The 24,338-nt window shown below is 46.5% G+C and overlaps 1 protein-coding gene across 1 annotated transcript; it reads right to left on the bottom strand.

Moving 5' to 3' along the window:
- Window positions 1-1,998: 1,998 nt before the first annotated feature.
- Window positions 1,999-23,782, bottom strand: HIF1AN (hypoxia inducible factor 1 subunit alpha inhibitor). Its single transcript, XM_082673045.1, has 8 exons — window positions 23,593-23,782; window positions 23,053-23,303; window positions 20,300-20,448; window positions 17,801-17,946; window positions 16,901-17,007; window positions 16,413-16,476; window positions 16,075-16,185; window positions 1,999-15,222 (listed from the first exon to the last, which is right to left on the bottom strand). The coding sequence occupies exons 1-8, from the start codon at window positions 23,767-23,769 to the stop codon at window positions 15,178-15,180; spliced, it is 1,050 nt and encodes a 349-aa protein (XP_082529171.1). The 5' UTR covers window positions 23,770-23,782; the 3' UTR covers window positions 1,999-15,177.
- Window positions 23,783-24,338: the final 556 nt, after the last annotated feature.

The following is a 24,338-nucleotide window of genomic DNA, read 5'->3' as shown; positions in this document are numbered from 1 at the left end:
GGGAGCCTTCCGTAGGTACTCACCTAGCTCTGACCTCCTAGGTGTTTACTGGCAGAACCCACAAACCCCTACCTGACTCTACTGAGTCTCCCTTTTCCCTAGGTAATGTATGAGTCTTGTCATCCACACCAGGCTCTGGGATCCCCAAAGGCTTAGAAAGCAGGGTGTCCTCACAAGGTCCTCCCCAGAACCAAACTGAGGGAGACTGCATCAGATGGCACCTAAATTCTCTTCCAATTCCAGTTTTCAAGGATTTGAAATTTGAGGATTCTTTCTAGAATGTTCCTCCGGGAAGATCTTCAGAGTTTCTGGAAGGTGTTTTCAGTTAGCAGACATCCACATGCTCATGCTCATGAGCTGACAAGAGTGCCAGCTTTTGGAGAGTTGAGCCCCAAGAGAAACCAGGCAGGTCAAACGTTATTTTGTATGTGAAGGTAGGGGAGAGGAATCCTGGAAACTGACTCCCTCTCCTCAAGTCAGTGAGGAAATCCAGAAAAGGACTTTTTAAAATCTCAGTGCATAAGCTTGCCTTCCCCTCCCCATTCACACACACACACTCTCTCTCTCTCTCTCTCTCTCACACACACACACACACACACACACACACACACTCTTCACCTATACCCTCTGGGACCAGGAAAGTTCCCCCAGAAGCTTAAGGAGCATCCCCCCCCCCCTTGCACCAAAAAAGAGAATAGTCAGAAGCGTGGGCTCAATGTCTCACCACAAAACACAAAGCATGGCTGCCCCCGTGGGGCTTCACTGAGCATCGCAGTCTCCACCACTTCATCTTCATGGCCCCATCATGATATAACAAACCTTCATCTCCAGGCCCTCAAGAAGACGCCAGTGTACTCCAACCCATCCTCTCAGCTCCTTCCCCTCCCAGTACACTCTGCCCCTATTTCCTTCAACAACACATTACACTCAGCACTCCAATGCACCAACATACCCCCATCACCCCACCAGTATCTCCATCCCTGGTGCCAGCATCCCAATTCCTTTATGGCCCTCAGTACATCCAACCTCCCCAAGTCTCAAAACACCCATCTTGGGCTTAAATATTGTGTCCCCATCTCCAGACCCATCGTCCTCCTCCAAACATCTTGGCTACAGTTATCTGAAGAACAAGCCTGTGTACTCTTGATCGCCACACTGTTCTTCATGTGTGCTCTGAGAAACAGAACTGATGCATACTAGGTAGTCTTGTATGTCCTAGGTCAGTTTCTCAAAATGTGGTCAGAGGGCCATGGACATCAGAATCACCTGGGGAGCTGGTTAAAAAAGATTCCTGAGCTCCATCCAGAACTACTAAATGACTGGTGGTGGAGCCACAAATCTGCACTTTCTACAAGCTCCTCTGGTGATTCCTGTTATCAGTTCAGAATCATTGCCCTAGATGACTCTTTCAATCCTAACAACTCTATGAACTTGGCAGTGTTATTCTACTTCAAACAGTTAAGGAACCCAAGACAAACAGAACTTAGTTTAGGTAAACTGGTGACAGTCATTCAGCCAGCCAGGGGCAGGGGATTCGGGTTGGTCCATGACCCCACAGAAATGGAGCTCTCGGTGCCAGGGAACCCTCCTGCCATAGGAGCAGCCCTCTGCACCCTGGGCTCCGTGCCAGGGCAGACAAGAGGCCACGTGCACAGTAGCTCAGGCAGGAATGCTTGGCTGTAATAGGAGACACACCTGAATTCCATGTGTGTTTGTGCTGTGAGTCTCCTTGCCACCCAGGAGTCCCAGGCCAGCCGCACCTAAGCCGAGCGGCCCCGTGGGCTCCCTGCAGTGGGGAGTGTGAGAAGTGCAGCCGCAGCCTGGCCGGCCACTGGGCTCCTGCTGTTGACTCAGGATCCCCACATGGAGTGAGGGCGCCACGCTCTGACCGAAGTGGGGACTACGTGTCCTGGGGGAGGGCGCTGGGGAGGTGGTGCTTGAGGTCCAAATTTGCAGATTCCTTCCTACCACACTGCCCCATTTTTCTACCCACTCCCACACTGATCCCCATCCTAGACCCCTTCTCGGTAACCCCTAATCGCCCGACTTCAGGAAATCCTGGGATGAAATTCACAGGTCAATGCCTCTGGGTACCCACAGGAAGTGAGAAGTAGGTCCCCCCTATTTTCTCCCAAGTACCAGAAGAGTGCTCCAGATACAACTGTCTTTGCCTGGGGTCACTCCTGCCCTTCATCCCAGAACCTCAGCACCATAGAATTTCTGGAAAGTTTCTGGCAGTATTCCAGCCTAATGCCATGCTGGCTGCTTGTCCAAAATATTTTCTCATTTGTCACTGACCTCCTTAAAAAAAAACGGACCTCAGAATGGACCCAGTATTCCAGAGGTGGCCTGACCATCTCAGAAAGCAGTGGGGTAAGTACCTCCCTTGATCTGGCTGCTCCTTTTCGGTTAATGCAGTTTGTGATTGTATTAGAGGTTTTAGCAGTCGCATCACACAGGTGACTCATATTGAGCTTGCAGTCAACTAAACCCCCAGGTCTTTTCTTCATGAACCGCTGTCAAGCTTGGCCCACCCCGCCACCGGGTATTTATGTCATTGATTTTGTTTTAACCTAAGTGCAGGACTCTACATTTATCCCTGTTAAATTTAATCTTGTTGGTTCCAGCCCAGTGTTCCAGCCTGTTGAAATCGTTCTGAATCCTGACTCTTTCATGCAAAGTATTAGCTTCCCCTCCCACCTCGATCACCTGCAAACTTGATGAGCCTGCTGCCTCAGTCAGTTGTCAATAAAAATGTCAGACAAGACACAGGCCCAGACTGAGCCCTAAAACATACTACTGGAGACTTTCCTCTAGTACAGGCTGACATGGATCCATTAATCAACTCTCACTGGGTCTGGTTTTCACCAAGCTTCATGACCATTTGGTTCAGATGTTTCTACTGTGTCTACAGATACTGTGAGAGGCTGTTGGCTGCACTGCTGGAAATTTCTCCTGCCCCAGGCTGTGGCCCCAACACCATGGCCATGCACCCTTCTACTCTCCAAACCTCCAGCATCATTTACTTAACCCTCACTCTAGGGGATTACAGACTTCCAACAGTGCCCACTCCTACATCTCTTGAGGTGTTAAGATGTTTCTGAGCTTCAGAATCTCCCTGGGAGTCACCAACTATTGCTATTTCCTATCCTATCACCCTATGCCTCCTCTGAGGCCTTATTCTCACCCTTGAATTCTCTCTCCGGCTGCCTTCTCCTCTGCCTACAACTACGCTCAGTTGCCTCCCTCACCTAAAAAGCCTTCTACTGGTTGCCTCCTTCAACTGTGATTGGCTTCTGCCTCCATGCTTCTCTTGAAAATGCAAACACTTCCAACCTCACCTCCCATGTCTCCTGAATCTTCAACAATCTTCCATCCCTCAGCTGAGTAACCACACTGCCCAGAGAGTGAGCAGTGATGGTGGAGATGGGGTTGGGATTTGGGAGTCTGAGTCAGAAGATTCAAAACCAAGCCTGACAGACCAGGTATAATCAGGTACAGGAGCTTCACAAAGCAGAGCCTGGGAGCCCTCACACACCAGAGTGAGGCTGTGGTCAAATTACGAAGGGAAGCAGGAAGTTCACAGGAACTGAGACATGAGGTCAGAGCCCAGGCAAACTGTCTGGGCAAGAGAATCTCTGGAACCAGTGTGGTTATAGACAAGAGCAGCAAACACAGAAGTCTGAGCCTGGGAATGTCTTGCATATTTCCTCTAGTGGCTGAAACCAGCCCTGGGGCCAGGTGGCTGGGAAAAGACAGCCTGGACAGAGGGGATGATGAGAATAGAGAGGAGGGCAGGGACTGCACTTTTCCTGAGCTCTTCCCCCAGCTATCAATCTGCTGTTAGGAACCTCAGAAAACCTCCAGTTCAGGGGTCACGTGCAAAAATGTGGGCCAGACAGGTCACAGAGGTGAGATAAACCAGGTATTAGGTACCAAAATGAAGAGTGGTGACTGCGGCAAATGGGAAGGACATGCCCAAAGGGGTGGCAGCTACTCAGCTCTGGCCAACTGCTGTCCTATGGGAAATGGGATCTTACTGTTACCAGATCTTCTAATTTTCCAGAGAAGCCAAAAGCTTTTGTTTTTATTTAGTTTTTATTTTTTTGGCTGCGTTGGGTCTTCGTTGCTGCATGCAGGCTTTCTCTAGTTGCGGCGAGCAGGGGCTACTCTTCGTTTCAGTGCGCGGGCTTCTCATTGCGGTGACTTCTCGTTACGGAGCACGGGCTCTAGGCACGCGGGCTCAGGAGTTGTGGCTCACGGGCTCTAGAGCACAGGCTCAGTAGTTGTGGCGCATGGGCTTAGTTGCTCTGCAACATGTGGGATCTTCCCAGGCCAGGGCTTGAACCTGTGTCCCCTGCACTGGCAGGCCGATTCTTAACCACTGCACCGCCAGGGAAGCCCCAAGCTTTTGTTTTTAAAGTTTATCATACATGTTGCCAACCAATTTTAAAAAGTTTCAAAATCCACGCCTGCACCTATGATTTGACCCATGGTGGCCATCTTTTTTTTTTTTTTTTTTTTTTTTTTGCGCTACGCGGGCCTCTCACTGTTGTGGCCTCTCCCGTTGTGGAGCACAGGCTCTGGACGCGCAGGCTCAGCGGCCATGGCTCACGGGCCCAGCCGCTCCGCAGCATGTGGGATCATCCCGGACTGGGGCACGAACCCGTGTCCCCTGCATCGGCAGGCGGACTCTCAACCACTGTGCCACCAGGGAAGCCCCATGGTGGCCATCTTAACTGCTGCCAGTGCCTGGAGAGCGACTGCTACCTAGAGAGGATGAGTGACTGGGTCTGTGGTAATACTATATGCAGAGTTTCCCCGGGAGGTGTCTGATATCCATGAGGGATACTTTTGTGTGTAGAAATAACTATCCAGAAATTACTTTGGCTTTAAGAATTATATTCAGTTTTCGAAGTTACATATTCAAAATCCTAGTTCTTGTCTAAGCTGTTAAGTTCAGCTTACAAACCTTATTATTTTGTTTATAAAACAAAGGAGTAATGTGAGGTTAATATATTTTATTTCTTAAGTACTTCATTTACCTGACTAAAACAAACTTTCCCAAGTACTTAATTATCATATCGCCAATAGATTATGTTCATAAATACAGCAGATCTCAAATCATTTTAAATGTTCCAAAACAATACAGAGACTTGGCGAGATTTTGACTTAAAATTCAAGTCTAAATAAATTATTCAACACTCTTTACTTGGTATTACAAGGTAAACCTATCAAACTAAAAGGCAAATTCTCCTCCGTATGTTAAGGATTTAAAAACAAACTGCATAGATTCCTTATAGCAAATATAGTAGTGCTGCAGGTTCCATGTTCTTAAACATGCCTATCCTTCATTCTAAGTTCTCCAGAGTTAAAAGATGCTTACCTATCAAGGAAACAATTGATGCTGCACATATATTTTGGAGGTTGCCTTCTCAGATGGTTGAGATGGTAAAACAACCAGAAACATTGATTGGGCTACTGACTGGATTCTATAAGGGACCCATAAATTCCTATTTGTTGTCTCTGAAAGCCCTATCATGGGGCCTCCATTACCTAAGACCTAAGAAGGTGGTCACCAGCTCATATCCCTGAGTTTGATGCGCTTCAATACCCAACTGCATTTTCTCAGACACCTTGAATCCCACCTAGGCTGTCAGATACCTTGGTTAGGTTGTGCATTTCCTTGGCTCTGAAAACACTTAAAAAGTCTTTCCATCTTGAAGATTTCTGCTTTCTTTTTATATTCTTCCTTTCTGGGAGGACCACAACTCTCAGAGGTGTTAAGATGACAGCTGGCTGAATGCAGGACTTCTCTCACAACTTTGATTTGTAGTCACAATTCCTAAGGTTCCCCTGGCGGGACTCTGATCTCATCCATAGCTCATTGTCCTGTCCTCCACTCCGCACAACCCCTAGACTGGCTTTTCCCTCTAGCACTCGGCACCCACCTTCTTTCTTCAAACTCACCTCTCAACATCACGTGTTCTTCACTCACCCCCACACCAACTAGATGACCAAAGGACCCCTACTCCAGCTCCAACATAGTAGAGTCCTGCCGCCTTCTCCCATGATTCTTCCTCACTCACATTCACACTCCTTAGGACAACCAATCTCACCCTAGACAAGAAGGGAATTCTGATATTACTTGTTCACACTAAGGCGTGGACAACTGAGTCCCTTTTAAACTGAGTAAACTAGCTGCTTCCTAAAGGGAAAAGAAATGAAAGAAAGGGGACTAATATTTATTGGGCACTTACTAGGGAGGCACTAGGCACTGAGATGTTTCACTTGAGCTGTCTCATTCATTCCCAATAGCCACTCGAAGGGGCCTGTTAAGAAAGCAAAGTTCAGAGACGATAAGTAATCTGACCATCTCAACGTTGGCAATGGTGAAAACAAGATTCAAACCTAATCCATGGGACTCCAAAACTTATGCCCTTTCTCAGCACACTGCTTTTCCTTCTTAAACCAAAACAAAAACCTGACCAAATATTGGCACAGTGAAAGACAGCGTTTGGTGAGAAATGCTGCTTTACTGTTTCCTGCTGGAAATGTGGGAGGCTCTTATCTGTGAACTCCTGCAATTCTATGACCCACCCACTCCAGGAAAGCTCTCCTAAACCACCACCCAACAAGTATTATATAGCGCTCAATTTAGACAGCATTTTCACGTATGTTGTCCCTTCAGCCCTGTAAGGGAGGTGGTGATAGTACTGACCACTTTTAAAGATGAGGGGACTGAAGCATGGAGACAAATGTGCCCAAAGTCACCCAGCCTGAAAAAAGGACATCTAAGATTCACATAGGGGTTCATGGCCCCTGAACCTTGTGTCCTTTCCACTTAGACACACCATGTCCCCCCCAGACACCCTCCTGCCCTATTTCCTTCATTCTGGGGATCTGATGGTAAACCAGAGCCTATGTCTCTGCTTCTGCTCCTTAAGACACCATCCTAGCAAGACCACCTTTGTCCCCATATCTGCCTTTCACAGACTTTCAGTCTCTTCCACAACCTGGTGATCTCTTCCATTTTGCTTCCCCACCCCCAGTCATCTCTTCTGTGATTCCACTTCAAGTGTCATTATCTTGAGTCAGAGTAGGATCAAAAAAGCCCAGCTCTTCAAGCACTAACTAGACCCTGGGTCTTCATAATAAACCATTTCCTGAGTGCCCATACTGAATTGAGTGTTTTTAAAACATCATCACAAACGCTCATAACAATATTGCAAGCCATGCGCTATTTTCCACCCCTCACAGCTGAAGTGGCGGAGGCACAGACTTAGCTTAAGAGGTTATAGTTAGGAAGTGGCCAACAGGGATTCAAACCCAGGAGTCACATCCGATGTCTCCATTCTTGTCAAAACATCACATAAACCCTTGTAAGAACAATGACTATACTGACTGTAAAATGGGTGGGGCTTTGTTCACAGTCAAAAGCTCACTATTCAAAAACTTGGAGGGAAACTTCACAAGCCTGGGGCCCTGCTGCCTCTAGACTATTGTGTGGCCTCTGTGCCCATCTCCTTGTCTCCTGTGTCCCTGCCTGCTGTGCCTCCTTCACACCTGTTGTGCCACCAGCTCACATACACTTCCAGTGCTTCTTATTCCTGTGGCGACAGCAGGTCTGATGTTTTCTATTTTCACTAACAGTGTTTCAGGTATTTTTAATATTATAAAAAAGAAATTTTAGATCATTCCTCAGCGATGGCAGCATAGTAGATTAGAGTCCTTGTGACCTGGAGGTCACCGAGAAGGGGTAGGGGTAGGGAATGGTAACATGAGCAAGAAATTTATGCTCGTATCTCTGCTCATGACCTGACAACTAGACTTGCTCTGGGAGCGGACACAGGACCTTTGTCAGAAAGCTACATGGACGAGAAGTAAAGGCTTTAAAAGAGACAAGGCTGGGGCCATTAGAAGCCAATGACAATCAAGCTTCTGCTATGGAACAGTCACCCTGCTGTGCCTTTCTTTACATACCTTATTCCACATAACCCTGACAAGGTAGATAATGTTATCCTCATACATATGAAGTTGAATTTCAGGTAGTTTGTCATTTGCCCAAGGTCACACAGGATGACAGATCTAGGATTCAAAGCCAAATATGCAAAGTCCTCATTTTCAACCACTACCCTATATTGCACCATACACTATACATTCAAGAGCTTGGATATGGAGATAAGAAGCAGAGCTTCCCTGAAGGGCAGGATTGACCTCAATGACCAAGTAAGTCTTAAGCAAACTGAATAAAACACAGCAACATTTTCTGGGGCCAGAGGGAAGGCTTCCAAGGCCCAGAGCAAAAGAAACCTAGAAGTGGAGAGGTGACTGTAAAGTGACTACAGAATGGCCTGAAGCCCAGAGACGGCTTGGCACCAGCTAGAGATCTTCTACATCCATGGGGCTGGAGACCAGGGTCAGACCCAAGAGGGTATGAGTGGCTAGAGGGGCACTGCAGAGAGGCGTGGCTCATAGTGGGGAGGAGGGGAGTGGCTGAGAGTGGGGGAAGAATCTAAGAGATCAGCCGGATATCAGTGTGGAAGAGGCTGAGAATTCCAGGCAGCCAGAGTACATCTTGGGCTGATGTCTAAGTAACTGGATCCAGCGTCGCTTCCAAGTAGGGCGGCAGGGTGAAACTCCAGAGGCCAGAATGAAGTCTTTTGCAAAGCAGTCAGGGAAAGGGTTACAACTGAGCAAGTCCAATCCATCTGCACTCCAGGACAAACCTGGGCTGACAATCAAAATGATTTTCAAATGTTTCTGTAGCTAACCAAAGGGTTTTCTTCTTTTGGGGGTCCACTGTCTGGCTCATTCCTACAAGTGATTCTTAAAACCCTTAAACATGGAGGAACAGAGTGTTTGCTTTGGGACTGGGAGAAGCCAGAGAAGAAACATGCCTTTTACTCCTCCCCAATCCCTGGTTATCTTCCAGGTATCACCTTAGACTATGTGACTTCTTGCAAGAAGCCTACTGTGAACAAAGGAGCTTGTCAGGTGCTTCTCCTCTGCAGACCTGTAACTGCCTGCTTGACGCCCCCCGATGAACTGAGAGCACATGGGTAGAGACTAGAACTGGGCCTGAAACAAATGCTCCAGGGGCTCCACAGATGGTAGCTATTAAGACTCCAGTCTTATATTTTTCTGAATTCTCTTCGGAATGCCCCTCTGTGCTAAAATAACCTTAACACATATGTAACTTAAATACATGGAAGAGCATGCAATAAAATTAAAACAAGCGGGCCTGATCTGACTGCTGTGGTGTTTCATGGTATGAGGTTGGCAACAGCTTCTCCAGGTGTAATGGGAACTCACCCAGCAGCCCTCACCCCTCACACAGCGTAAGGAGACCGCACACCTGACAGCTTCTCATGCCGGCCCTGGGCCGATGAGAGCGGTAAAGTCTGGCTGACCAAGTAGAAGGCATCAGGCTCTTCCCTGTTTCGCTCCCTCTAGGGTGGATTTAGATACCAAGGCTCTTCTGTCTGTCCCCATCTCAATATGAGTTTCTCCAGCATAATTTCCTTATTCTTCCTTATGCTCTTCTTGAGAGGGAAGGAATCACTGAAATCAAGTTTCTGAATAAGTCACAAAATAAATGTAACAACCACTACCACAGCCATTTATTAAGTGCTTGCCAGGCACTGTGGTAAAGCTTTACAAACATTGTTTCGATCAGTCCATCAGCCCTGAGGTAGATATTTTCAACACCCACCTTCCCCTACACACATACCATTATAGTTGAGGAAACTTGAGGCTCAGAGAGGTCAAGTCAATCAACAAGGTCAAGCCCAGCTGATTTAAGTAGCAAAACTAGAAATCTGAACAAAATACATCTAACTCCCAAACCCATGTTTTTATACACTATACTAGATTGTTAGGTTGTTTCTCATTGGAAGTTAAAGGACACATGCTCCTTCCCAAAATATCACCTAAAGACTAGATTTCAGGTGGGGAAGAAGGCAAGGCCCAGTTGTTTTTAAACTTCTTTAATCAGCTATTGTACTAAACACCTGGAGAAGTGAAGTGACAGTCTGGGTATATAAGCTGACCACTGGGTCCCCGTCTCCTGCTACCCCAGCTTCCAGGGCGTTTCTCATCGAAGACCTCCACTCCTGACACGTGACTACTCAATATGCTGTTTCCCTTCCAGCAAACACTGAAACTAAGAAGTCAGCCAAATTTGGTGACTAAGAGCATCACCAAAGACACCTGAGAGAAATTAGCAGACATTCCCAAAACACCCACTATCCCTGAACTGCTGGACCCTAAGGCACAGAGATGCATGTATGTGGAAACACAAACTTCAGTTCTTCCCTCCAGGCTTGCCAGGCCCAGCTCCACTCCTGGGGAGTCTCCTGCTCAATCTCCCCTCACTGGTTCTCCACTGTCCATGATTCTCTAGGTTCCCTCCTCTCACCCATCTCCGGAGGCCTCACTAACCACAGACCCCTGGTCCTAAAGGTTGCCAGTGTCCGAGGCTTTGTCCCCTAGAAATGCACCAAAAGTGCTCAGCAGGGCTCCGCTGAAGATTCTAAGTTCTATGAAGATTAAACAGAACTGGCTGAAGACTAGCAGAAAGGGCTCCCAGAGTGAGAAAAGCTAAACCAGGACGTACATAAGTGACAAAGGAATGGCAAGAGAACAGAGCAGACACAGAACAAATGGACTAACCGTGTGTGAACAGAATTATTGCAGATCAGAAATGGAAGATCCTAGAGAAAGTCAATCCAAACACCTGCAGCCAGGGAGCTTCTGAGAAAGCAACTGTTTAGGAAAAAGGACCTTGGTGAGGGGCTGCTGAAGAGCCTAGGCAGGGAGAGTATAAGTAGGAGAAACTGGGGGGACAATGGAAAAGGAAGCTGGAACAGCTCTTTAGAGCAGGCAATTTGAGAGGATACCAGAGAAGTAGGCAGGGACTGGGGGGGGGGCAAGAACTGGAGGTTCCGGAAAAAGGGAAGATGACATGGGCAGAAAGGCCAGGGCCTCTGGAAGCCCATGAGTTCTTAGGAGCATCCCAGTATCTACCCTGTTTGGGTAAAACTGGTCCCTGAGGGCCACTCTCTGCAGCCCTACTAAACCCTGCATTGGAGTTTGAAGGGTAGACAAACCAGAGGTAGGAAAGTTACCAAGGAGAGAGACACAGCCCTACCCATGGGAAGTTCACATTCTGACAAGACAACCAACCACCACCATCACCCCTGCCTCCAATCCTTGATGAAGCCACTGATCTAAGGAACCCACCAACACATAAGCCACAAAACTGAGAAACAAATAACTGGTGCAAATCCTGTCCGTGGTGTTTAAAGAGACAAGAGAGAGATGAGGTGACACAGAGACCTGAGAAGATCCAAGTTGGGACTCTCCACACCTTAACACTCAGCCTGTTAGTTCATCTCATCACCTGCTCACACATCTGGGCAGGGATCTCAGTGCCTTCCACATAACTACAGCTGCAATGACGTGCGAGGGGGGAGGGACAGAATCAACCTTGCTGGGAGCCTAGGATGAAGAGTCCTCCCTGGGGAGCCCAGGGGCTGGGAGGAGCCTGGAGGTTGAGGTTTGCTCTCTACTGATCTTCCTCCTCTCTCAACAGTCTCTAACCTTGTCCTCACAGGGTGTACCACACATGGCTTCATAACCTCTGGGTGTTTCATGCAGTTTCCTCTCCAACTAAGCAGAGGCTCCTGGAGGATAAAAGAGCAGGTTTTCTCCACACCCTGCAGTGCCGTAATGTAACAAATGCATGTCACAGGTGGGGTATCTAGAGTGTCGATTACAAAAACATTTTCCACAAACAGCATACACATGTCAAAACCATTCTATTTGCTATTCTTTGCCCTATCACTTGCATTTGACACCCTTTGTTGGCTCATGCCTCTAGATGTCTGTTCCTGTATCCACCTCAGCCTGGGGACTGGGCCCACCTAGACTTTGCTAAGAAAATAACAGCTCAGCTTATGGTGGGAACAATGAAAGGGTATGTGGCCCAAGAGTCTCTGGGGGGGGCAGAGGGAGGGTCTCCTCATTTTGGGTTGGCCCACTAAGGATCCTTCCCGTCTCCTAACAGATTCAGATTAATGATCGCTCATTCCTAATTGTCAAATTTCTTTTCCTTCATCCTGTGTCTAATCACCAGTGACAGAAACCATTACGCAAATGAGAGCAGACGACTTCCCCCAACTGTTCGCATTGGTAAAAACCTTGTAATTTAGAGCTCTGATTTGTAGGGGAAGCTGGTCTCCCCCAGGCATCCTGGGCATCTGCTCAACTGATGCCCAGAACAGCCCCTCCTCCACCCCCCAAACTTCAACCCCCCAACAAATATTTGACTTTACAAAAGAGTAGTTTCCTCTGTACCTGCTGATGTAAAAACAGGATCTTGCAACATGGCTGACCCTCATACAGGCCCAAACCCCCATCTTCCCCTCATGTATCTGCCTTCACACTGCCAGCCAGGATAGGAGTAAGCAACAGAGCAGAAACGTTCTACTCTGCTACGAGTAGAATTTGAGCCTGAACAGCCCTAACCTAGGTATGTGAAGGGAAGAGCCTCAATCTCTTCACTGGGGCAAACGGAGGCAGCAGAACATGAATCAAAGTTCTTAGTGAATATCTAGATCTTCAATTCTACAGATGCAGAAGCATGCTGGGAAAAGTTATGGGACCTATTCAAGGACACACAAGTAACCAAGGGGATCTAGAACTCAGTTTCCCTGTAACCTCTTCCAGAACTCTTAACTCATAATATGGCTTCCTGGCAGTTTTCCCAAGAAGTCTTTAGCTGGAGCCCAGAAGAGCTTTCACCCTGAGCTGTATCTTCCGTATCCTTTTGGGCTAAGCCTGTCTGTACCAGACACTGCCTGCTGCCTGTAGTCCAAAGGAGGTACAGTAGGAGAATCAATGTAGTTTGGTGGAAAAGAACAGCAGAGGGTTTGCAGCCAAACAGTACTAGGTTTGAATCCTGATTGCCACTAACTGCTTATTCTTGAACTGTAAAATGAGAATACCTACCTTGCACTAAAAGCACCAGGCACACATTAGGTGTCTAATAATCAGGGATCACTATTGGACATGAACCCAGAGACATTACCCAAGGATCAGGACCCAACCTGTGAAGGTCCCTCCCCCTCGTGCAGACCTGGGTCGGCACAGCACCCAGAGAGGAGCAGCTGAGAGACCACGCCTCCCTGCTGCACATCACCCACACCTTTAAGGAATGAGCCAGGGATGCAGCAGAGCTGCTGAGAAGGAAAATAATGTGCTATATTTCAAAGTGTCTTTGTGGTCAATTTATCTTCTGTCTGCCTTGTTTTCTTTGCTGCGTTCCTCTTTCCCAAAAGAGATGGAGGGATGGAGATCACTGCAATCACATTTTCCAGCACTGGCTATATTTGAAAGAACTACACTTGAGAAGGTACCATGTTTGAACACCCACACTGCATCAGAGAACCCCAGAATGGGGTACTAAAAATAAACACCCCTCCCCAAAATACACACAAGTGCACACACACACATATGCATCCTCTCAGTCCATCAGTGCACTGTAACTGTAAACTGAGCTCTGGGGGTGAGAGCCATAGCTCGGACACTGGAAGTAAACCTTTGGCAAAAAAAAAAAAAAAAAAAGGAAAAAATGAACCCAGAGACTTCCAACTCCTTTTTCCTTCCAGAGAGAAGGGGCGTGGAGATGGGAGTGGAGGTGAGCAGACGCAGGGCCATCACACTGCCCAATCCCAGGGGCCCCACTTCCATTATACAGGTGTGAATGATGGCCCTTCGAGTTGTGCAGTGCACAGCTGCCCAGCTGTAAGCTGCAGCCCTGAGAGGGGTTCCCATGAAAAGCTATGAACAGAAAAGGAAATTCCTCTCCATGCTCCACCAGTTGCCCTGACTTCTGAGGGTGTTTGTGGAACATTACAGTGGGGGTCTGGCAGAGGCGCTGGCTTTAAGAGGCAAGGCTACGTTTTTGCCCTTGCCATGAGGTGGATGACATGTGGTGAGTTAGCTGCCTAGGCTTGACCCCATTTTGTCTCCTGAGCCAAGAAGCTCTGCAGACACAGAGGACGGGGCCTGGGCAGGGAGGGTCGGTCATAGGACCTGGAGGCTCTAGCCAGTCGGCCTCAGGCAGGTTGCAGCGAGGCCTGACCAACATCCAATGGCTAAAAATGAGTTTAAAAGCTTTAGACCAGGTCAGGCAGCACTGCCTTGGGGCTCCCGCTGTATGTCCCACTGGACAAGGTTAAGCGGTAGAAACTTGGTAAGCAGAGAGGCAGGCCAGTGTGGACACACATGCACGCACACAGGCACAAACATCCACACACACATCCATACAGAGGTTTGCATCCCTAGAACCTAGAGAAGCCATTGCTAGGATGACTCCTCTGGCACCCAGGACAGAGAACAAGAGCTGGTGCTGAAAGAAAGAAGCTGTATGTGTCTGTAATTTGTAAGTTATGCACAATCCTTGGTTCCTGTGTCCCAAGGCTCTTTTCTGTGTATGGCTTGAGCTTGAAGGTTCAAGTTGGAACCCTGTCTAATTTACTCTCCTAGGAAGCTATTTAGGCTCTCAAAGGCAACCCTCCCCACTCTCCCTCTCCCCATTAGAGTCTCAGTAGCCATTCCCAACAGCCTAGAGCCTCTCTGTGAAAACTGGGAGGGGGCAGACTGACCTCACAGTTAGGATAGCTGTGGCCCTGTTGCCCAGATGCAATGGGCGTCCAAGAACATCTCCTCTCTCTCAGGCTGAGGCACTGAGATTGCAGGAGACAGAGCGGAGAGCCAGAGGTGGCATCCTGACCCAGAAGGAGGGAGCAAGGAACAAGTACATACACGCGTGTGCAGGCATACACACGCACACACATCCCAAGGTTGACAGACTAACACACGACATGATGACAACCAGAAGCTGGGGACTCCACACACTGAATGCAGGACTTTAGGGGGCAGAGAGGGAAGGTGCTGGGGCACAGAGGCAAGGGTAAGAAGTCCCTCCGAATGGGAGTGGAGCGCCAACCACCCTGCCTTGCCCCAAACACCTGCCTCCAGGGCCATGGCAAGAGTCCAGTCCATTAAGTGCAGCGTGCAATACTAGCGTTTGGAGTCTCCTGTCCTCATCAATGAAGCGGTGTGGACGGGCTAGCAGTCACCTGGCAGGAGGCCTCGACTCCTGGCAGGCTAGTTGTATCGGCCCTTGATCATTGTGTTCAACAAGGGCCCCACCTGTGAAAAGACATGAGGAGCCAGTCAGAACTGCCTGTCCCCTAGCCCCGGAGCCAGATGAGGTGTGTCTGGAGACATCGATGTCCAGCCAAGGGCAAGGACAAGGCTTCCATTCAATCTTGTAAACCCTCTAACCAACTCTCTTCCTAGCGGTCAACCCAGTATCCTGGAGCATGGCCCTCTCCTCTGGGTCCATCTTGTATTACCTTCCCTCTCACAATACCCTACATTTGTAAGCAGAACCAAACTGACAGACAGAAGGTCAGAGGAGCTAATAATCCCAGACACCCCGAGTGTTTACGTGCATGTTTTGTAAATGTGACTTAAGAATCTTAAGTGATTCTATATCCTGAAAAGATCATTTGTAATTGGGGCTGGTGTGATCTCCCAAGCCCACAGGTGCTCTGAATGCTGAGGCTATCCACAGGACAGAGGTAAGAACATTGCAAATACAAACCTCCCCCATTTACCCAACGGGCCACTGGCACACCTGCATGGGAAGCAGGTCTCAACATTACCTAGAGCAGTCTTGGCACGGCTGGGAGCGTGTGAGTAGATGCTTTACCGCTCGCTTCCCATTCCAAAAGAATCCCCTCGGGGGTCCCCAGCTGGCACACAAGCCCCATGCGGAACATTACTACTAGCATGGAACAGATTATAATTGATCCGCCAGTCAAGCCCAGCTCTCATCAGAAAACAAAGATTTTCTGAACATACCCATAACCTCTATGAAGAAACAGGACAACAGATACTGAAACAGAAGAGCTACAGAGACTGTGACACCAATCCTGACTTTCCCTGGTCACTCTGCCCACTGAGTCACAGGAGTGCCACCTTGGGGCAGCCACATACCTCTTGTGGGTTCCCCAAGGCCTCTCCAAGCATCTTCTCAATGTTTCTCATTATGGCCACTTTCTGATGGGCTTTGAGAGGATATTCAATTCTCTTAGGGGTGGGGGCCCCCTGCAAAGGAAGCAGCAGCTCAGGAAATGTCTTTAGCAGGCTTCAGTGTCACCCACTGTTCTTCGCACCATCCTCCCTTAAGAAACCCAGTTCAACCCCACCCTCTCCAGCTCCCCCAAAGATCTAGGAATCACTTCCAGAGATAGCCAACCTCCCCACCCTGCCCCTAAATAATTTATTACACCTACCTCACCCCACTCCCATCTAGGAAAAAAAACCATATTCACCTTATACCAGAAGTTCACAGTGATGGTAATCCCCCCATTTAGTAATGACTCTATGTGATGCCACCTGCAAGAAAATAAACAGGCTCCTGTTTGCCACCAATACTTCTCAGAAGGAGGGATCCTCTGAAACTACGTAGAGTCCTGCTAAGGGATATAATGAAGACAGTATCTTCACACTCATCCTATCAAACACACCCTGAGGCTAGAGGCAGTGGTGTTCACCCTTCAAATACCCAAGAGTCAAGAACAGTTTCTCTAGCCTCAAGCCTCTGGGATCTCTTTGGACTTGAGGAACTGTCATCTTGTCTAGAAACAGTATTGCCATTTCCCCCATGTTCAGTATGCTCATCATCTGGATATGCCAACCTTCCTGTATATCACGTTAAGTCCAATCCTGCCACAACTCAAAAGAAGAGACATGGATAAGGCTTTCCAGGGAATGGCAAAGAACGCTCCCTAAAAGCCCCCAGTCCTAGCCCCATCCTCACCAGTACATTGGGATGTAAAGAACATCACCAGGGCCAACCACTGTTTCGTAACCAACCACGTTCTGGAAATTGGGGAACCTCTCGTAGTCAGGATTGTCAAAGTCCACCTGAGAGGTTCAAGAGAAAAAAAAAAAATCAGTCAATCACCAAATTTTTATCAGTAACTTTGGTAGTCAAGAAAGATGCCTTAAAAAAGTCTTTAGAATTTATATCCAGCAGAAGACACAACACACATTAAACATACACAAACTCTCTCAGAGAATGACCTAAGAAGATGGGCATTGTTGAATGTTAAATGATAAAGAATACTAGGCCTCAGTGCTCCTGAGGTCAGAAGCCAATCATCACAGTTTAAAGGTCAGAAAACCTACTCATGGCCTGCAGATCTGAGGAATTAGGACTCATCCTTCACCCAAACCTTCAGAAATTTTTCCCCAAATACATATTCTAACCAACAAAGATTTCTACACGAGGTAGCTAAGCGGTTTTCTCAAGAAAGGAGAGGCGCTCTCTGGTTGGCCACAAAGTCAACCACACACCTCACTGAGATCCAGAAGAGACATTAAGTGACATATCTCAATTCTATTCACCCTTTTTTTTTATCAAAAAGAAGTAGCATCCGTGACAAAAGTAAACAATTATTAAATCCAATGGAGACATATACATTTTGTTCCATGAAATTATAATTCAAACAGAATAACCAGAGTCCACCAGCATCAGTGATGGGGTCTGCCCTAAATATCTGGGGACCACCACAGGGACCTGGAATATATAAACTACATTGTGAAATTGTCCCCTGAGTTTGTCCAAACCTGGCATACCTCCACAGAGAAGGGGAAAGACATGGCAGCCTTGGATCTCAAAGGAGTTCTACACCCTCCTCAGACCACATGAGCTCACCTGGCTCTGTCTGTCACATGGATGATGAACAGGATATGGGTAGAGGCACTCAAACTGATCCGGAGGGAACAAAATGCATCGCTTGTAGCCTTTTATCTGAGCAAAGAAGTTCTGTTGCTCATCATAGTGAGCAGGTGTCACATTTCCTGTAGGAAGACAGACATTTTCTTATTCAGAGGAGTAACTCTACTGCACAGGATGGAACACAGGCCCCAGTGCTGGAGAGAAACCCAGCCTGCCCTCTCAGCAAAGGGTTCCAAATCAAAATTTCAGGCAAGATCAGGGAGACTGTAATTACAACTCTCAGCCAATTAGGTGCTACACTTTTAATGGGTGATAAGTCTAGTAGCAAACATCACTGGCTAAGAGTTCACCATCAATTAACAAAGTAGACTTTCTTAAATGATGACTGCTGCCCTTATTGGAAGCAACTGCACATCAAAGTGATACAAGTACGGCAAAATATACTCTGCACAGGTACACCCCACTTTTCAAAAGTTAGCTTTACATCATTTTGCTTTTACAAAAGACCTACATTTGTACCTGTTTTTGCTAACCGAAAGAAATCCAAAGAGGATTTTCATTTTTATGAAAAAAAAAAAAGCAAAAATATCATTCAGTGTTTGTTTTGCAGCGAGTCATCACAGAGGCAGCAAGCACAAGCAGTGAGAGTGGCACTGCCAATCTCCTCCCCTGGAAACTACACTCAGAATCTCAGCATCAAGCCAGCATCTCAGTATCAAGCCATCATAGCTCTGAACTGTGTCTGTGAGCATCTGTGCTTTATCTCGATTTACTTTGTGCATCCATTAGCAAGATGTGTCCTAAAGTAATTGCTTCTTTGTTTTACATCATCTCGGCTTATACAAGGTTTCACAGGAATGCTCTGCTTTTAGACAGCTGAGGGGAACCTGTACTTGTACTCTTCTTGACTATGGCACGAATTCGAGGGCAGCAAAAAAACGAGAGTTAGAACAACTGAACTGACTGGTATCAGCAATGCATGCATGATCTTCTTTGATGGAGTTAATCAGTCATTTTAAGTTGTACGAATATGTACTTGCTTTGGGTAGCTCTTTTGGAGCTCAAAGATTCTCAACCTCTGCTCCCACTTCATCACACCTGTGGGATTGCAAAACTTCTTCAGATCAACACTGGAGCTGCTGATTCTCATTGAGGGAAGCATATCAGATTCCTGAAGAGAGTTGTATACTTTGAATAAGGCAAATTATTTAAAATGCCATCCTGAATTAGTTCTGCCCTAGCGTATGTATGCTCCATCTACTCTTTGTAAGTGGGGCTGCATCTGATGTTTATCCTTTGCACAATCCTTGAGAGATCAAGGGAACTCTGTAGGGAATGGAGTTTAGAAAACATTCCCCAGGTCTGCCTGGGTGAGCCAAGACAGCTGCTTTCCTAAGTGCAGAGATCCATATGCACCCTCAGAGGAGACTTGCTCTTTCATCTCTACCTGAGGGATGTTTCCCTGCTGTCTACACCACAGGATAGGAAGGCAACATAAAAATTCAGTCAAGTAAACAAGAACTTGCTCCTGGCAGGTCAACCAAGAGTTGGTTTCAAAGGGTCAGGTTAAGGGTCAATTCATAAGTTGCACTGCTGGAAACTTTTATTAATGGCAGCAAAGGACCCAAATCTGAAGAAAGGACAATCCAAGGGTAAGAAGAGACTTCAGAGCCTAGTGGTGAATGACAATGAGTAATTACTCTCCTTCCTTGTTCAACCCAATTTATTCATCATTTACTAAGTACCTACTATGGGCCTGGCACTGAGCAAGTGACAGAAATAAAAATAAGAATAAAAAAGAAAAAAAATTAAAAAAAAAAAAACGAATAAGACAATGACCCTGGCTGGTAAGTAGCTCTCTTTCTCCTGATTGGAGTTTAAAGGTTCCTCTTTTTATTTAAAAAAAAAAAAGTATTAATGTATTTGCTTATGTACATGTAAAATCCACTAGCAGGATACACAAGCAACTAATAACATATGGTGCCTCCAGGGAGGGAAGGATACTCAGAGGCTGAGAAATAGAAATGGAAGAGAGATTTATCACTACATACCTATTTACACCTTTTGAATTTAACCCCATTAATGTATTATCTGTTCAAAAGATAAGGTTCAATTTACATTGGAAAAACGTTTCCCTCTTCTACTGGGATAAAAGTCTTCTGAATATAGACAGATCCAATAGAAAACAGCAGAATTTTAGAGATCCCTAATATCTAAATATATATACTCACACAGCAACTGAGGAAGGGAATAGGGAACTTTCTTTTTAGAGTACCTGACATAACGTACGTTATCTCATTTAATCTTCATAGTTAATTATAAGATATTACTGTGTTCATTTTACAAATGAGGAGACTGAGACTTAAGAAAGTTACGTGACTTGTTGAAAGTCATGGAGCGAACAAGTGGTGGGGAAAGGTTTAGAAATCACTTCATAAGACCCCAAGCCATGCTGCTTTCTGAAAGATTTCTTACCTTCCATGCCAATAAGCAGCAGGTTAGAGGTCAGCTGCCCCCAGCCACGCTTTCCCTGTTGCTTATTAATCCAGTTCCAGTTAAAACCCAAGAAGTCCATGACAATCTTCCTGCCCACAGTGTCATTGAGTGTTTGCTGCAGATACAACCTATGTTCCCCAAGAAGAAAATCCCATTAGTGCATGTACACACTGTCCCTGGCATGGCCTCTCATACCTGGAAATCCAAACCCAAGCCCATACCAACATCTCCCACAAAGAACAGCTGCAGTCATGGGACTCTCACAGAACTGAATCCTTACCTATCCTTCTCTGAGCTCTGTTCAACACCAAATTTTATATTTTAGAGAAGTGATTCTTAACTTTTTCTGGGTCACAGTATGACTCCTTTAAGAATCCAAGAAAAAAAAAGAATCCAGGAAAGGATCCCCATAAAAATGCACACATTGAACTTTAATATAATTTCATAGATTTCCTCGAAGCCTACCCACAGACCCTAGAATGATGACTCAGCCTTGTTCCAGAAACTCTCGGGGCGCGAGACATCCCCTTTCGCCCTTGATGGCCATTTCGGCAGCTCATATTATTGTTCACCAAGAACTAGTTCCCTCCCTGTGAGAGAGATTCTTCCTCACCTCCTTGAAGCAAGGCTTGCTTATATAACTTGCTTTGGCCAATGAGATGTCCACAGAAGTGACTGGTACTACTTCCAAACTGTAATTTTAAGAACCAGTACACACTACCACATCACTTTCCCTCTGCCACAGCAATTGCAAAGCTTCCAATGGCAACTGATGGAGCAATCTGTGTCCCAAAGTGCAAAAGATGATGTAGGTAGAGTATCCAGGTGACCTGAGATGGACATGTAGCATGAGTGAAAAATAAACCTTTGTTGCTTCAAGTCGCTGAGCCCTGGACTGAAGCCTAGTTTATTTTAACTGATTCAGACATCTATCTGTAGCAGCCATCTATAGCTGAAGAAAAATACCTCACTAAGCTTTCCACAGACCGAGGGCCCCTAACATGCCTGAGGAAGGTAAGAAGTTACTTAATAGATATGAAAAGCCAAACACACTCGATCAAGTCCCGAAAGAAACATTATTTAGGGGGCAAACGTGAAGAAAAAGAAGTAATGGTCCTGAGAGCATTACTTCAAAAGCTCAAAGGTATCCCAGTGCCTGGAATCACAATGTTTAAGGCAACATTAATTAAAAATCTTGATAAATTGGAAACAGCTACCTGTTTGGGGACATGGAAACCTCAAGACTCCAATGCAACCTTGGAATGTTCCCCAGAGATTATGATGTACACATGTTCATACAAATATTTCTCAAGTAACTCTGAAAGAGTCAGGAACACTTCCCAAACAGGAATCTAAGCAATTCCTGTGAAACCTTAACAGTAAATCCTCAAAAGAGCTCAAAGAGGATCCTAACACCCTTCACCCTAGAATCATAACAAGCTGTACAATTATACAATAGAGTTGGTTGGTGCTAAAGTCAGCTGATAGGGCAAATCTTGCAAATAGTAAAAAATTTTCCTTAAATCACCCATAAAGTACAGACTACACCCATAGTTCAGACTTAGGCAAAATGCTCTCACTACAGGAAGCAAGAAACTTAAAGTGACTGAGGAACCAGAGGACTCATGTGTCTTATCTCACGCTCGTTCCATGCATATGTTCAATCAATAGCTTTACACTCCACAAGCATCATTTAAATCAATCTCTCTTCTCAACATTGGGTGTATGTGTGTGCGCACGCGTGCATGCACTGTGGTAAATCTGAGGACATCATGCATGAGATGATTCAACTGAACCAGTCTCTATAAGACATAAAGAACAAATCAACCATAGTTCAGATTCTGGAAACTCTTCCGGTCAAAGTTCCATCATTATGACAATAGCTAAGAGTCAAAAGCCAAAAAAAAAATTTAAAAGTATGTTTCAAATCCTTTCACTCTGCCACATACTACTAACAGAGTCAAGAAGAGAACTGAGGCTGGAGAGTGAAGAAAAGCCCAGGGTTGGGCACCAAATGTGAGACGGAGATAGTCATTCACCATCAAGTACTCAATGACAGCAATTCCCCAGAGGCAACGTTATTCTGTGGGACTGAATGTTGTCTGGAACCTACCTAAGAGGCTCTCTACCTAAGGTAGAGAGAAAGAGTCACTCCCATGTGTGTGTATATCTTGTGTTTGCTATCATCAATTCAATGCAACACATCAATATTCTCCCCCGCCTCACCTATACAACTTTTTAGCCTGCACTGCCCCCATTCAAATATTTTAGGACAAAGGCTGCAAACCCATAATCTTAGGAAATCTACTAACACATATTTTAAATTGGCCTCTTGCAGCATTTTAAAAAATATGAATTAGCTGCCCACATTTAAAAAGATTTTAAATAAAAATGCTGATTTCTGGTTTCTCTTGAAAAAAATCAGACTATCTGGCAACCCTGGGGCTGCACTCCAAAATGGAAACAAGAGTCAAGTAATGACTTCGCACTCTGAATAAGGCACACGCCTTCAGCTTCATCACAGCTTTCACCCAAACAACTTCACTCACTTCATTCACCTACCTGACTCTGCTAGGCAAGTGTGACTCTCACTTTATGAAGACAACAAACTTGAGAATCACAGTTCAAGTCTAGTCATTCCATCATCCCTCAAGCTAGAAAACTCATCCTCAGATAAGGAAAGGAAAATAGATGCCCTAGATCCAACGGAAAACCACGACCTGGGAATTTACCTCTCTTCACCTCCTCGCTCCTGTATATCCTGCAGTTTCTCAACAAACTCATGGAATTTCATTTCTTCCCTATTGGACCTCGGCTTAAAGTTCTGGAAATTAGCCATCTTCTTCTCATCATAGTACAAAAACTTGTGGGTGCTGGCACTATACACAGAGAAGTCTCCATTGCCAATATTTTCTTGCAGGTATTCAAGGTCCCATTTTAGGGCAGGATACACAAGATTTGTGTCGGTCAGCACCACAGGCTCCTAAGTGAAAAAAACAAATGAAGTCGTCCCAAGGAACTAATGGGTTCTTGTCCCAAGATTCCAATACTTCCCAACTTCAAAATTACTTCTCCTGTTAACCAGCACGAACCTCGCAAGTCCCATTTTTCCTCGCTTCCCTCTCCATCTCCCCTTAGTCCCTAGTCCACACCACGGCCTAGTCCACAACCCCTCCCTTCCATCACCACTCGCCTTTGACCTCTCCTCCCAATCTGGTCCCTTCCCCCATCCCCCACCCCCACCCCCTCTTCGACGCGGCCCCGCCCCCTACCTCATTCTCGATGAGCTCCTCCGCCCGGGGGTCGCTCTGACTCAGACGCGGGATAGGCCGGGTCGGGAAGGTATAACTGCGCAGTTGGGACTCATCCCAGGCGGGGCCGGGGGCTTCAGCCTCTTCCCGGGGTTCTCCAGAGCCCGAGGCCGCAGCCTCAGCCGCAGTCGCCGCCATCTCCGCCGCTAGGGACGGCCCCACCGGAAGCGGAAGCTCTGCCTATTCCGGGGAAAACACAACGGAAACCATAGAGCTAGGCTGCGAGAGAGAGCGTTCCAGACACTAAGAACGCGGGGCCGAGCCCTGGGCGAGCGCCTCCTCATGGTAACCTATAGCTCTACACCCTACGCTCCGCCCCCGAAGACCCGGGACTAGACTTTAGTCCCACTGAATAGGGGTGATCATCGGGTTAACCAATTCACAAATTATTGCTGCCTCAGTGTGCCCAGGCCTACACAACAGGCAAAGAAGGAGGTAAGTTTAGTGGGGCATTAAATTTTACACTGATGGATGGGGAGAGACGCAAACTTGACCCACCTAAGGAAGTCAGAAGGAAAAGCAACTGTCCGATAGATAGACGTTGGGTAAAGATTGCTCCGAAAGCCTCGGCAAAAGATATATGGCAACTTGAATTCTTTCGAAATCAAAGACGGTTTTCTTTTGCTTGGCACCATTTGATTTTTCTGCCTGTGTCACCATCTTACCTTCTTAAAGGCATTTTTGTCTATCTTGACCGAATTAGATCA

The sequence above is a fragment of the Grampus griseus genome, assembly GCF_964374135.1.
Source record: "Grampus griseus genome assembly, chromosome: 16".
Taxonomy (NCBI): domain Eukaryota; kingdom Metazoa; phylum Chordata; class Mammalia; order Artiodactyla; family Delphinidae; genus Grampus; species Grampus griseus.
Note: the sequence above shows the minus strand (reverse complement) of the source record. Positions and strands in the feature narration are given on the sequence as shown.

What these genes read in the sequence shown, in the direction of transcription:
- HIF1AN (XM_082673045.1), bottom strand. Translation starts at nt 23,769, where the DNA reads ATGGCGGCGACTGCGGCTGAGGCTGCGGCCTCGGGCTCTGGAGAACCC. An exon ending in GAGCGAGGAGGTGAAGAGAG is followed by an intron (nt 20,449 to 23,052) that starts GTAAATTCCCAG and finishes TGGGGAACATAG; the next exon opens with GTTGTATCTGCAGCAAACAC. An exon ending in CTTTACATCCCAATGTACTG is followed by an intron (nt 16,477 to 16,900) that starts GTGAGGATGGGG and finishes ATTTTCTTGCAG; the next exon opens with GTGGCATCACATAGAGTCAT.